Source organism: Rattus rattus, chromosome 5, assembly GCF_011064425.1.
Source record: "Rattus rattus isolate New Zealand chromosome 5, Rrattus_CSIRO_v1, whole genome shotgun sequence".
In the NCBI taxonomy this organism is placed as follows: domain Eukaryota; kingdom Metazoa; phylum Chordata; class Mammalia; order Rodentia; family Muridae; genus Rattus; species Rattus rattus.
The window spans coordinates 67867241-67881716 of record NC_046158.1 but is presented as its reverse complement, the minus strand read 5'-3'; the positions used below and the strand labels follow the sequence as shown (position 1 = coordinate 67881716).

The following is a 14476-nucleotide window of genomic DNA, read 5'->3' as shown; positions in this document are numbered from 1 at the left end:
CCAGGACCAGAACCCATGGGAAAATGCCAACCATATTCAGGGTGGGTAATTTTACACAATTAAAATATCCTCCTAGAAAGTGAGCAAACCTAAATCCCATCAAATGTCCACTGAAGATCAACCATTGCTATTTATTTATTTATTTATTTATTTATTTATTTATTTATTTATTTATGGGATGTACCACAATTTTAATAATAATATAAATACTGTGTTAGGCTTCTCATAACAATATTATTCCCATATTTCCCTTACTTGAGTAGTTTCTGATCCAAGCCCCCAGTGTGTGGTTTCCCTTATGAGAGCCCCAGGTGGTCCCAGAGGAGAGAAGCAGCTGCCAGCACCCTGGCTGCGCCTAGAGAAGGGCACCTACATGTCCTCCTTAGATTCAGTGTTGTTGCTTGGGCGGGATCTGCTTGCTGCTCTGGAATATGATCGTATATTGCTTCTATAGATAAGCACATAATAAAAATCTTCATGAAACAATAGGGCAGAGCATACTGGCTGAGTTACTCAGAAGACGGGTAGGACTTCTAGGACTTCTAGACTGGTCCAGTTAGAGATGCTGGGCAAGTCACAGTTTGAAGGGACAGGAGGTGCAGCATGGGGATGAAGAGGTGGCCATCATGGGATCTGGTTGGAGATCCAGGGAATGGCAGGAGTAGCAGTTAGAGGTGGCCTGAAGTAGAGCCAGCAGGACTTTGTAATGAATCCAGAAAGGAGAACAAAGGCTGCCTGGGTGTGGGCTACTAAGGTAGAGAAGCTTGAGGGATCTTTCTGGGCTAGGAATCGAGTTCTATTCTGGCCATTGTTAGAGTTGCTAACTTTTCCTGTGAACAGCGTCCTGGATGGACTATACCAATGGTCAAACTGACGGAGCCCTTCTGCCCAAGTCTTGCTGAACTGATTTTATTGGGCTTACAGGAGTGTGAGCGACCCTAAAAACCTGCATTGCAGAAAAGTCCCAACCCTGCACACTTGACCATTTACAGAAAGCAGTATTAAGGTGAAGTCCCCGTCAGCCAACCTTCTGTGTCCCATATGCAGCAGCACCTCCTGCCACCACAGGCAGCCTGGAAAGGATTGCATACAGCTGGGCGGGGCTTACAGGAGCTAGGGAGTGGCTGGAATCTCAGGGGAAGAGCTGCTGACCTTCCCAGTCCTCCTCTCTGTGAAGGAACTTCAACCCGAAGGCCTGATCTGGTAAGGGGCTGGTGCAGGCAACCGCAGCTGGTCAGATCACAAAGTAGTGGCCATGTCTTGCTCAGAGTACAGTACTGCACAGCATGTTAGGAGAGAGACTTTTTGATCCAGGTGGGAGTAGCCCAAAAGATGTTGGGCATCTGAGCGGCTAGGATGAAGTGAGATTCCCTAAAGAGAGTGAGGAAATAAGTGGGGCCTTTGAGGGTGCTGTCCTTTAGACTTCTGCTGAAGGTTGACCCAGCAGAGGAGATAGGAGCATCATGGTGGGGCGAGCAGCAAAATCGTCCCTGCTTATTGAGCCTTTTATTATATCTGAGGTGGGAATTGGGGAAGTGGTGTATGCTTAGTTTAAAAAAAAGTCTTTCATTACATTTTAATGTATTCATTGTGGGTGTGGTGTGAGTGTGCCGTGGTGTGCATGTGGAGGTCAGAAAAACCGGCAAGAGTCCTGTCTCTCCTACCACATGAGTCTTCAGGATAATGCAGGTCACCAGGCTGGGTGAAAGGCACCTTAGTCACTGAGCCATCTTACGTGGTCCCATGTGTACTCATTAGTGTGGCTGTGTGCACGTGGGTGTACACGTGTAGTGTCCACAGTCAACATTGGTGTCTTCCCTTGATCCATTTCCACCTTAATTTTTGGAGAAAAGCTTTCTCACTGAGCCTGAAACTCAGTGATTTACCCAGCCCGGCTGGCCAAACGGCTACAGAGGTCTGCCTGTCACTGTCTCCTCTTCTGTGGCTAGAGGGGCCGCTGTGTTCCTGCCTTTTCCCTACATAGGTTTTAGGGATCTCAAGAACCCTCAAGATCCTGGTGTGTTCATGGCAGGTACTTAGGCAACTTAGCCACCCTCAGCTCCCTCCTTGCTTCTAAAGGTCAAACTAAGTTACAGGGACACATGGAAGAAAGTACCAGACATGCCTCTTGGATGTCTGTCTAGTGCACCGTCTTCTGTCCATCCAAAGTATCAACTCTGAGGACCCTTCCTAAATATAGAAATCAGTTGTTCCCAGAATGCTCCAGGGCATGGACTCATGAAGTGTTGATTCTCAGAATACACAGGGAGCTGCCACCCTGTCAGACCCCACTCACACTCTGAGTGTGATGTATTCATGGGAGTAGCTTCATTTTATGTATCCAACAGCTAAGTTTAATTTTCTAAATGTATGTTATGCAAAGGAGGACAGGGCCACCAGTTTCATGTCTAGCTAGCATAGGCACTACTCAGCAAGCCCTTCTTCTACACGACTTGAAACGGCCAAGCATGCCCATGACGTTCTAGAAGAAATCAAAATCCCTGTCTCTGAACACTGGTGGATCACTAGTGCCTGCCAGCAGAATCCTCAGAAGTCTGTCCTGACCCCAGGAGTCTGCCAAGGCCAGTCTGGGGGCCTCAGCAACTGTGGCCATCTGGGCCAGGGGTGGCTCATTGATGTGCTTCTCTCCTTAGGTCTGGCGGGAATTTCCTGACCGGCTGGTGGGCTACCCTGGCCGCCTGCATCTCTGGGACCACGAGATGAACAAGTGGAAGTATGAGTCTGAGTGGACCAATGAGGTATCCATGGTGCTCACGGGTGCAGCCTTCTATCACAAGGTAGGGTGTGGGCGCAGTGTGCATGGGTGCAGCCTTCTATCACAAGGGTGAGGGTGTGGGCGCAGTGTGCATGGGTGCAGCCTTCTATCACAGGGTGAGGGTGTGGGCACAGTGTGCATGAATGCAGCACCTGTTTAATTCACTTGTTTAATTTCTGGGGCCTTCACTGGGCTTAGGAAAAATGTGTTACCTAGAAGGCTTAGAAAAGCCACGTTGTATGGTACTCCTTGTCAATATGGAAGCACCAAAAGTCCCTATCAGCAGGGTAAGGAAGAGCTGCTGACTGTGTCACTTGGGGCGTGGTTGTGAGATGCTTTTCTGGCCTCTGTTTCCTCTGCGCACACACACCTAGATGGTTGTACACATTCTCTTCTGCCCATTCGCTCATTATTAAAGTGTTTCCTCATACCATTCACCTTTATTCAAAACAGTTACTTAGTAGCATAATTGGTAATAAGCCATTGTGTTAATGCTCCTTAAATTATATGTATGTATGTATGTATGTATACATATATGTATGTATTTCTCTACCTTGGTTATTTAATTTTTGTTATTTCAGAGAATGCTAATATCTAATGCTTAAGTAGCAGTTTATATCCTTTTTATAACTGTTGTGCTTGTGACCATTATGATAGGTTCCTAAAGGCAAAATCACAACAGAGAGAGCAGATTCCTATATTGTCAGTGCCAGCAAGACACAAAATTGGCTGCCTTGCCTTCCTTTGCATAACAGTGCCCTTAGAAAATTAAACTTAGCTATTTTGATTAACAGAATGAATCTTTACTATGTAAACGCTGACCAGTTCCTGATAAGGTGACAGTTGCCATGTGTGTTCTGAGACTCAGTACTTCATGGGTTTGACTTATTTAAGATTTTTCCTCTTTGAGGTCAAGGCCTCTTCAGAGCTAATTCCAGAACAGCCAGGGCTATACAGAAAAACAAAAACAAAAGCAAAAACAAAACAAAAAACCCTGTTCAAAAAAAAACCCAAAAAATAACAAACAAACAAAACTGTGTACTTTCATTACTTTTAGTGATGTAGATATGGGGGAAGAGGGCATATGCATTTGAGTGCAGAGCCCAGGCATACTGGATCCCCTGAGCTGGATCACACAGGCCATTGTATGTCACACAATGTGAATGCTGGGAACTGAACCCAGGTCCTCTGCAAAAGCAGTGGCTGCTCTTAACTCTCATCCCTTGACTGTTCTTTAGGGTAAGCTTGGGGCTGTGCTTTTGGTTTTAGAATATTCAGCCCAGCTCTGGCATTCTCTCTGGAAGCATAGGGATTCATTAAAAAGAATGACCCATGCATCGTCAGCAGTAGGAGAGCAAACGTGCGGAGCTCTGTAGTGCGGTTCCTGCAGTGTGGAGCCTGTCAGCTCCTTGCTGCTCTGTTGTGGGGTCAGGTCATCACTGCTGCTCCCTCTTTTTTGAAATTCTAGGTCAAGAAATGGGTTTTGGTCTTAATAAAACAAACCAAATAGACTACTGTTTGTAACTTCGGGAGTTTATCTCAGTAGTGTAAGTACTTATTCAAGTGTCTGTTCACACATTTATTTTTGGAGGCAGGATCTAGCTAGGTCCCCAGGCTGGCTTTGAACTCACAATCTTCCTGGCTCAGGCTCCCAGGGCTGGAACTGGAGGAGCACACCACCACACAAGCTAATCATTTTTGACCCATTCATTTTTGACCCATTCATTTCATTTCTAGTTCACTCCTGGGACTTAGGGTAATTTCAAGTTTGCCTCGCTCTTGTCTGTGGCTGTTCTTGTTCACAAGCCTTCCTTCTCAGCTCAGGACGTGGCCCACAGCAAGCCCTGCTGGAGCATCCTTACTGTTTGGCTTGGCTCACACTTCACATTAATGGGAAGACAGTGGAAGCATTTATTTTACAATACACCTATGATCTATTATATGTAATATTCATAAACTGTCTGCCTTGTATTTATTTGCATGTTTTTACTTTAAAGGGGAATTCAGCACATGTGTGCAGTCCATCTGCTCTTGTCACTTACCCAAGAATCTCATTAAAGTAGATCTTAATGAAAAAAAGCACATTCATATTGTTTAATACCCTTCCCCCTGTGTGTGTGTGTGTGTGTGTGTGTGTGTGTGTGTGTGTGTGTACAACACACGTGTGCCTTAGTGCACAGCAGGCTTACCTGTGACCATCTTACCAGCCCATTTTAAAGGCACTGGGCTCCTTAATTTTTTTTTCCCTCCCTACCAGTAAAGTCTTGTGTTGAATCTTGTCCCTATACCACTGAGTTCCTTTTGTATGTTTCTTCATTTTTGTCTCATGCAACAGTATTTTAATTACCTGTACACCTACAAAATGCCTGGGGACATCAAGAACTGGGTAGATGCTCACATGAACTGTGAAGATATTGCCATGAATTTCCTGGTGGCCAATGTCACAGGGAAAGCTGTCATCAAGGTAAGAGCCCATGCCACCCTTACTTGGCTCTCTGGGACCCAGTGTTGTTCCCTGACCCAGAGAAGCTGTAGGAACTGTAGATGGGTGCTGACTCTGCACAGAGAATAGAATGGTTGTGCAGTTGTCCTGATCCTTAGTTGTCAAGATCCAACTGTCATGATTTTGAAGTACCTTTGCCACAGCATACGAAAAGCTGAAAAAACAAAAAGTCTTTGGGCCTGAAAAGATACCATTTTTATTCCTGAAACTCTGTGTTTGCTATAATCATAGCCCAAGTTACAGGTCAGTTGTAGAAGTCCACTCACATGGACAGGACCGTCTTTATCTCCTGGATTAGAAACCCATGTGAAATTGGGCAGTGAGAAATTGACTTTTGCAGCCAGGAAGGGTCCCCATCTTCAAAGTTTAGACTGATAACATGGGTGACATCTTACTGACTCCCCCTCATGTCCCTGAGTGTCTCAGAAGGCAAGGAACTGCAAGAAAAGTGGAAGATTATAAGATGTGAGGGCTGCCCTTCAGGGACCCCAGATGTTAAGCTTCTTTTTTTCAACATGTGCTTAGCTGTGGCTACTTCCTGAGGATGTGAGTCTATGTGGATGGAGATATGAGTCCTGACCTGGTCAGTGTGCTCATCCTCCTGTCCTTCCCAGTTACCCCCCTTTTGAGCAGCCTCTCCTGAGTTTGCTAGAACGATTGATCACCAAGAGTCTCAGGTTTGTGGATGGGGTTAAGAGGAGTTAGGGCAGAGGAGTCTCAGGGTGAGGGCTGGTTAGTTACCCCCACCCCCACCAAGGGAATTGGGAGTGAGCTGGCAACACCAGGAGAGGTGCTACTCCAGCCCTGGGCCTTAGCAAGAGAAGGCAAAAGGCTGCCTGTTGGAACTAAGGTTCGGCTGTAAGTTGTGGGAGGCTGTATTTCATCGCCCTCATGACTGCAAGAACAAATGGTGTTTATACAAGGACCTTGGCAGTGAGAAAACAGTCATTAAACAGGAATTAAGGAGCTTGTCATCACGACTTCTTCCCAGTTACAGAAGGCAAAAGCCCTCCAAGGGCTGTTATTGGGCCCTTGGGAGTTCTGTCCTTGGCTGAGGCAGCCCAGATTGAATGGAGGAAAGCTGAGGTGTGTGCGTGTGTGTGCATGTGTGTATGCACGAACAAGCTGCCCCTGCTCACAGCACAGTGGCATCATGGTATGGCTTTATAGTCCTGGCACTGACAGCAAGGTGTATCTCATTTTCCTCATCAGGTAACCCCAAGAAAGAAGTTCAAGTGTCCTGAGTGCACAGCCATCGACGGACTCTCACTAGACCAGACTCACATGGTAGAGAGGTGAGCATGCCTTGGAAGAGAAGCCCACCCTAGCCTACATCCGTGTTCCCTGCCTGAGCCTGTTTATGGGCCTATGTTGGAGATAGAAGGACAGCTGCTAGAAGCCAGCACCTCCTTTTGCACTGTGGGAATTGAGTTAGTTCAAACCCAGGTCACCCAGCGAATTAATTTGGGATGCTACTCACTCAATTTGTAATGGCTGGAAGGGTCTGAAAAATATAGCTGGCCTTAAGCTCTAGAAGCTGATCCTGTGTGTAGACAGAGTGGTCAACTGTCTGCAGTCACTTGAATGGAGTGAGCTGTCTCCAAGGCAACACAGGCTTGCTTCTCTGGGTAATAGCTCGGTGCTACAGTAATGCTTGATTAGAAAGAATTAAACCCAACCCAGCAGAGACCAACTGCTTCCGCTGACCCCACTATGGCACCTGCCAAGGGCAGGATTGACAGCCAGGCTTAGAAGGTTGGAACAGCAGGGTGACTGGACCATCCTGTCAGTTCCTCTGCAGTCACACTTGGTGAGGCATGTCACCTGGGCTAAGATTCCTAAGAACCATGTCCTGCATGTCTTTCTTCCAGACCCCTGGAATCTGTACTAGACCCTCACCGTCCCCAGCCTTCACAGCTCCTGAGTCTGCTCACTCTTTTAGATGCCCCTCTACCTTGGGGCCGAAAGCATGGTTGTCAAGGGACCCAAGTGTATTCCAAGAATGCGCAGTAGCCTTTCCGAGGAGGCCTCCGGTGCAGGTTCCCACAAGTCAGCATGTGTATTTGCTGACAGTTCACTTCTGAAGTTCATAGCCACAGGAAAACACTCCAGACACTTTCCACTTGGTATTCGCTTCTGTGATATTTTCTTTCTAACCCTAAATAACCTCCTTAGCTCCCACATAGATATCTTACTCAGAGCTATGGCCTTTACCAACAGTTGATGTGAAATCATATATGAGTGTCCCCTGTAACTCTGTAAATGTTGTAAGGATGGCAGAGTTACTTATCTACCATAACTCTTTGGGAAGAGGCTCCAGTGGTAATTCTACCAGAGTAGGCAAAATGCTTATTAAAACCTACCTTACTCCCTGTGTTGGAGAGAATTCACAGCATTAAGACAAGTGGTTGTCAGTGCAGTTAACATGGAGGTTACAGTACGGCAAAGGGAGAAAAGTTGACCTGCTGGCAGCCTTGGAGTTCATGCTGAGGTTAGCAACCCTTCTGTAGCATGAGAGCATAGCAGATTTAAAGCCGTGTTAAGGGCGGGGTAGAGCACTTAGGAAGATGTTACGTGCTCTGAGCAGGGAGCCATGGAGGCTGATTCAGAAGAGAACTGTGGAAACAGGCCTGTGTTGAATCAATACATTCTGAGAGTTACAGTCACTTTGTACAACTTAGTGATTTATATTTACCAACAACGGCTTACACAGCAGCCATTATATGTATATAAAACCTAATCTGCGTCCCCCCAAGGGAAGTGCAGTTTATAATAAGGGGAGGCAAGACAGGATTGTTGTTACCAGGTGGGTTATTCAGAACAATTTTGTCTAAAGTGACAAATGTGAAGGGAGGCTTCAGAAATCACCAGGGGGTTGGACAGATGGCTTAGCAGTTAAGACCACTTTCTGCTCTTCCCCAGGACCCCAGTTCAATTCCCCACACCCAACTCCAGCTTCAGGGAATCTAGTAACCTCTGAGGTACCTGCACTCATATAGCACACAGACACACACATACAGACACACACACACACACACACACACACAGGACCTCAATCCTCTGAGTAAGACAATCAAGTCGGTGGGAGGGGAACTAATTAAAGAGCTTTAGTTTTTCCTTCAGACTCTGAGAAGCCACCAAGGATTTGACTAGGGGACTAACTTACTCAAGGAATTGCTCTGAGATTAATTTTAAGTATCTTATAAGAGAGAAAGATTACTAAAGAGACAAGTGGACTACCAATTTGAAGCACAAATGAAAGTGCCCACCATTTTCCTAAGGAAGTCAAGCCAGAGTTTTGTTGCCACATTTGTAGGTGTGGGAAGGTAACGACTGAAGTAACTTGGGTTTTGGAGTCAAGAAGAATGGCAGGATCTTTCACTGCAGATAATACAAGAGGAGGGTGAGGAGTTGGTGAATGCTGTCTCCTGAACAGGGCAATGGGTGCAGCAGGAGACTTAACCATGGGAGACCTCAGGGGGACGGGTGGCTGTGAGGGCTCGTCCTCTGCAGGGCAGCAGAAATGAAGACGGATGGAAGTTACCTGCCCAGACACAGCAGTCGACCTAGGAAAGTCAAAGGGAGCATAGAGGAAAGAAAGACAGGGTATGTAGAGCCCGAAACAAGAAAGCTGCAAGGGACATACACTCAGGGACAGGGTCTGTGAACTTAATTATTTACTGGAGACCTAAAGCAGAGGGTAACTCAGCCAGCAGGTCACAGAACAAAGGGAGACAGATTTCAAACGCATTGTCAGCTGTGAGCAAAGCTCTGTAGGTAGAGGTCAGTCCCAGGTTAGGAAGTCAGGCACTTAGGCTGGAAGAAGGAAGATGGTTTGGGCCGTCTGGAGCCCAGGAGCCAGTTCATGTAAGAGCCTTCCACGTGGTCTGCTCAGCGTCAGCTCCCGCTGCACAGCGCACTGTCACCAGCCAGGGCCCTAGAAACTGCTTCACCATCCATTGACCTCATGTTGGGGCCTGGGGTTCAGTCTGCTTCTTCAGTCCAAGGCTTGGAGAACTATCCACTAAGTAGAAAAGTAGCTTTTACTCCTCCAAGTCTATTTCCAGGGGCTTCTAGATCCTAAAGAAGGAGACGTTTTAGCTGTTCTCTTTGACCAGAATCATTGCCAAGGGTGCCATGGCACACAGTGTTGTTTTAAAGCAGTTTTATGTCCAGTCTTTCCCAGTTATGAGTCTGACCTAAGGAAGTTGGCTTGTTTTACCTGAACTTCAGCTTTTCCATTATATATCAAATTATGGTGTCCAGCCAAAAGCCTATAAACAGATATGGTCATCTTTGTACTAAGCACTGTGTTACATACTAGGGACTAAAGTAAATACATGCTTGAAAACCCATGATCTGGGTTGGGCCCTGCAGTATCCTTTACACTCATTGCCCTGACAGTGTCTAAAAGGCTCTGTGTATGACAGGAAAATAAGGCCCATAATCCTCTCTTCCCTAGACACGTGCAGCGGGTAGACATAGACCTAGCAGTTTAGTGTGCAGCCCTTGGTTGGAAAAGACTAGGACAGGAATCTCGTGGGCTGGCTGGACATTTGACAGTGTGACTCTTGTGAGCCATCCATAGCCAGTCACACTCTCAGCCTACCTCAGTCCGCTTGTTTCCCAGCCAGATGCCCTGTGGGAGAAGAAAGCAGACAGCCAAGGGTCTTTACTGTCAAGAATGACCCAGTGTCGATTGCCCAGCACAGACTACAGGGAGGAAAGAGACAGTTGCCCAAGCAGCTGGGCAGTGACTGCAACCAGGCTGTCCTGAACCCCAGTGGCAGCTTGCCAGTTGGGCAACTGGCAGATCTGGTTACAGAGATGTCATCAATACTCCTCAGAGTGCTGTGAGTCACTCCCACCCAGCAAGAGCTGCAGTCCTTTTATGCAGACAGAGCTGCTGCACTGGCCTCGGGAGGAAGAGTAATGAGCTGCTGCTGTGTGCAAACACCGCAGAGAGACTCGGGCTAGCCTGTGCTGCTTTGGACTTGTGATTAAAGATCAGGAAGCTCCTTGGCATGGTCAGCTTATCCTCTTGTCTTTCATTCTCTTTAAACCCCTTTTATTCTCAAGGATCGTATGCTGCATACAATGAAATATGATCAAATCTATCACCTCTTTCCCTCCAAATCCCTGCCCATTCCCCTCAACAGATTGCCCTCCCAAGTATACGTCTTTTTTTATAACCCCTCAGTTCAGTTAGTGCTGCCCATGCCATGGGTGTGAGACTGTCCAGTGGACATAGGAAATCTACCAGTCCTTGCGTCTTCGATAAAGAATGAGTCTTCCTACCCCACCCAGCAACTGTCCATTGCCAGCACCTCCCAGTAAAGGGCGGGGCCTGGAGTTCGCATACCCCATCAATCCTGGGGGGGTTGGCTGGTTTCTTCTTGATCAGGTCCTGTGCAAGGAACCCTACCTACTTGAGTTCATATTTGCAATAACTACGTCATGTGCAGAAGACAAGGCCCCACTGCTTGTCTGCCCATCCCTTGGCTCTTATACTCTGTCTGCCTCCCTGAGCCTTGCCAGAGGCAGGGACTTGATACAGGTGCTCTGCCTAGACCTGAGCACTCAGCACTTTATTGACTTCTGCCCACGGCATAAAGAAGCGTCTCTGACCAAGGAAGAGAGCAGCCCAGGTTTTTAATAAGTGAAAATATTTAGAAGGTAGTTTGATAGCATGACCATTTATCAGAATAATAATCATTTTACACTGGCCAGGTTCTACCTAGAGACAGGCTTTTGACCAGGATTGTATGAGGTACGAAGTTCCCTCCTATGAAGCAGGCCTCAAATCCAGTTAGAGAGCCACAGGTTAGTTTACTCTATAACAGTCATGACACTATTGCACAAGTGGACATGTCTGACATTGGAGCCCACATAGCACTCCCAACACTACGAAAGCCAGTGGACAGGGAGACAGTGTCCCCGTCCGTTTGAGATTAACTTTTCTGTCCTACATCCACAGTGAATAGTGCCTTCAGCAATAAGGTCTTACCATGTGGTTTTATGGTGGGTCACCAAGGGCAGTGGCCTGTGTTGTTAGAGAGACCTTACTGACTGTTAACTTATAGGAAGACATCCCATACCTTGTGTGGCAGTTTTCACTGAATGACCCATATCTTCTGGGAGTAATATTGTCCATCCTGGGATGGTAATTCCATAGAATGCACGTAAAATGAAAGAAGTAGGGGAAAACTGGGGATTAAAGGGTTAAAGCAAGGATGAGAGAGGAGAGAAGGGGGTAGTGGGGAATTCAGCCAAAACTAAGGATGTATGAAAGCCTTAGGGGAGCCCATTAGTTAGTAAGGTAATTTCAAAAAATTTCTTTTAGAGAGAGAGAAAGATGTCACCCCTCCTCTAGCCTCCCTGAGGCATTCCCCATGCCCAGTCTCTGAGACCCAGCTGCCCAGAATTGAGGAGAGCAGAGTGCTGGCCTGAATTTGAATCCTGGTTCCACTACTTGCTAGCCCATCATTCTCCAGCAACTTAGTTAACCTCTCGGAATCTTATTTTCCTCACCTAAGACATGAGGCTAATATAAACTCAGGCCTTGGGCAAGAGAGTCAAAATGGGACTGGAGTGCTTTAAGAAGTCAGTAAGATGTAAGGTAAATTATCTGGCACGGAGCAGAGGTTCTGGAGTTGTGGCCTTTTACCCCTCCTATTGGGCCACACAGGTTAATAAGTAAATTTGGGTCTTGTCACTCAGTCTTTAGTCTCAAGAGCTAGAACCTTGGGTTTGGCTGTGGCCCATTTAATGTTATTTTATTTTACTTTTAGCTTTTGCACATTAACCTCTTAGTGTCTCAGCCTCCACATTAGAGTTTGGGACAGAGGAGGCACCTGAGCCCTGGGGCTGTCCCTCGCTCTGAGTGAAGGCTGTAATGAACATTACCTCTTGGTGGTGTTGGTAATCTGTTGACACTGGTGGCCATAAGTCCATGATTCCATGGCATAAGCTTTTCAAAAGTGTAAGAAAGCAGGGAAGAGCTGATGACCCTAACAAAGGCCACCTTCCCAAGCCCAGAGCTCCTCTCTGTTTACATTCTGTGGAAGCAGCTTATGGCACTTCCAGAAAGAGGTGGTGGTGAGTGTCCTGTGAGCTCCTGCTCTGTGACCGTGCTCTCTTCAGCCTTTCCTGCCATCACTCTCAGGGCCAGCTGCCTAAGCCAGCACTGACCCTCTGAAATCCATCCCTCTGGGCCCCAGCTTCAAAAGAGCTTTCCCAAGCTGCTTCCCCCTCTCACCACCCTGCTACACTCTGTTGGCCTGACTGACCCTCTCCTCTGAGGAGAGGCTCAGCTTTGAGGGCCTGGGGGGAGCAGAGGAAGACCTGCTTTGCTGTGTCCAGCTCTTGTCACCAAATTGCTCTTGGTCCTGGTTCTAGTGTGGGAGTGATAAAAATCACACCACTTACACAGGAAACCTTCTGTGAGCTTGGGCTGTAAGAAAGGCATGCTTTCGGCTGGGTATTTACAGGCCGTCCATGAGTGCTGGGGAGCTAGGTGCTCATTGCTGAACTCCATCCGTGAGTGCTGGGGAACTAGGTGCTCATTGCTTGAACTCCATCCATGAGTGCTGGGGAGCTAGGTGCTTATTGCTTGAAATTCTGAGTCACCAATCCCTTTGTTCCTTTGCCTTGCATGGATGAGACCCATCTCCTCAACTTTAGCAAGCTCTTTCCTTTTCATCACCCTCCTTCCCTATAGCTGGCAGACATGGGGTTAAGGATTGTTGGAGCTAATCCACCTGGGTTTGAGGCCTGCAGTGTTGGAAAAATGACTGGAATTTGAGGGGGATGGGCAGATGTCCTGACCCGCCAGCCTGCAGACAGCATCCCCTATTCACTTTCTCCCTCTGACCCACCAGGAGCCTGGGGTCACCTTGCTTTCCATCACAGCCCTTTGCAGAGCCCAGGATGGGCCGGACACCCTTCCAGCACCTTGGGTTTCTTGTGGACAGTGGCTCCCTTGAGCTTTGCTGTCTCTATGCTAACTGCTTCCATTCTGCTCATCCCTCTCTCGTTCACCCCACAGGTCTGAGTGCATCAATAAGTTTGCTTCCGTCTTCGGAACGATGCCCCTCAAGGTGGTGGAGCACCGAGCAGACCCCGTACTCTACAAAGATGACTTCCCTGAGAAACTGAAGAGTTTCCCCAACATCGGCAGCTTGTGAAGCTCACCGGTTCCCAGGGCTGTGGAGGAGCCCTACAACATTCACTGTGGGGGTGAGGAGGCCAGCCTGGGTCAGACTTCCCCAAACACACTGGAGCCTCTTGAGCTATGAGCCCTGCTTTGTCCTCTCACCTCCGTGGACTCTGAAAATGCCAAAGGAAGGGAGCCTCAGGGACAAGTGCAGCTTGGAGCCCAGCCTATCGCTCTTGGGTTGCCAACCCAGCTCACCATCTCACTGACCCTGCAGCTGCCTCAGAGGGTCAGCTGTCCAGCTTCAGATCCCAGGAGTCACAGCAGAGGCATGAGGTTGTTTCACATCTGCAGACTCTGGGGAAACCTCAAACATGCTACAGATCCCAGTACCTCTGAGGGTTAGAACTGTGCTTGGGACCCGAGTCATGAGCCCAAGTACACAGCAGAGCACAGGCTGCCAAGATGTGTCCTGACAGTCCCTGAACAAGTCTTCGTTTTGGCTTTTTGATATGATTAAAATTATTTTTTACTCCTTTTTCTTCTGTCTAGAATGCTGGTTCTTGGTTATCCAAGGACCCTTCCTTGTTTTGTGCATATAACCCCACCCTCTGTGCTAGCAACCATCCAGGAAGATGAGGCCAGGAGGACCCAGCTCCATTTGCATCAAGAAGGACCCAGGAGCCTCATGAGAGTGATGAGTCCTTCTCCCTCAGCCTGGGCATTTCATAGGTGTGCTCCGGGAAGTAGGGGCCTCTGATTGCCCCCCTGGAGTCACTCTAGCTCCTACCATGTTTAAGAACTGAGGGCATTGAATTGGGATCCCCCGCCCCACCCAAGGAAGTGCCCAGGATCCCTTATTCTTTTGCCGTGGCTGTAGCAGTGACCAGGGTTCTGGCTAATGTTAAATACTGCGGCAGTAACCATGTCTCAGCAGTTGCCAGTGTATTTAAATCATTACATTTCAGCATTTCCTAATGCTGCACATGTGTGAATTATACCTCTTTAAGCCCAGTTGATGAACAAATCTACTCTGGCAAAT

At 47.6% G+C, this 14476-nt stretch overlaps 1 protein-coding gene across 1 annotated transcript in view; it reads left to right on the top strand.

Moving 5' to 3' along the window:
* Ext2 (exostosin glycosyltransferase 2) overlaps positions 1–13974 on the top strand; it is a 134267-nt gene extending 120293 nt beyond the window's left edge. The window contains exons 11-14 of the mRNA XM_032903764.1: positions 2655–2798; positions 5112–5240; positions 6492–6574; positions 13327–13974. Coding sequence (XP_032759655.1) covers positions 2655–2798; positions 5112–5240; positions 6492–6574; positions 13327–13465 — 495 coding nt within the window. The 3' untranslated portion in view covers positions 13466–13974. The remainder of the gene's footprint in view (positions 1–2654; positions 2799–5111; positions 5241–6491; positions 6575–13326) is intronic.
* Positions 13975–14476: the final 502 nt, after the last annotated feature.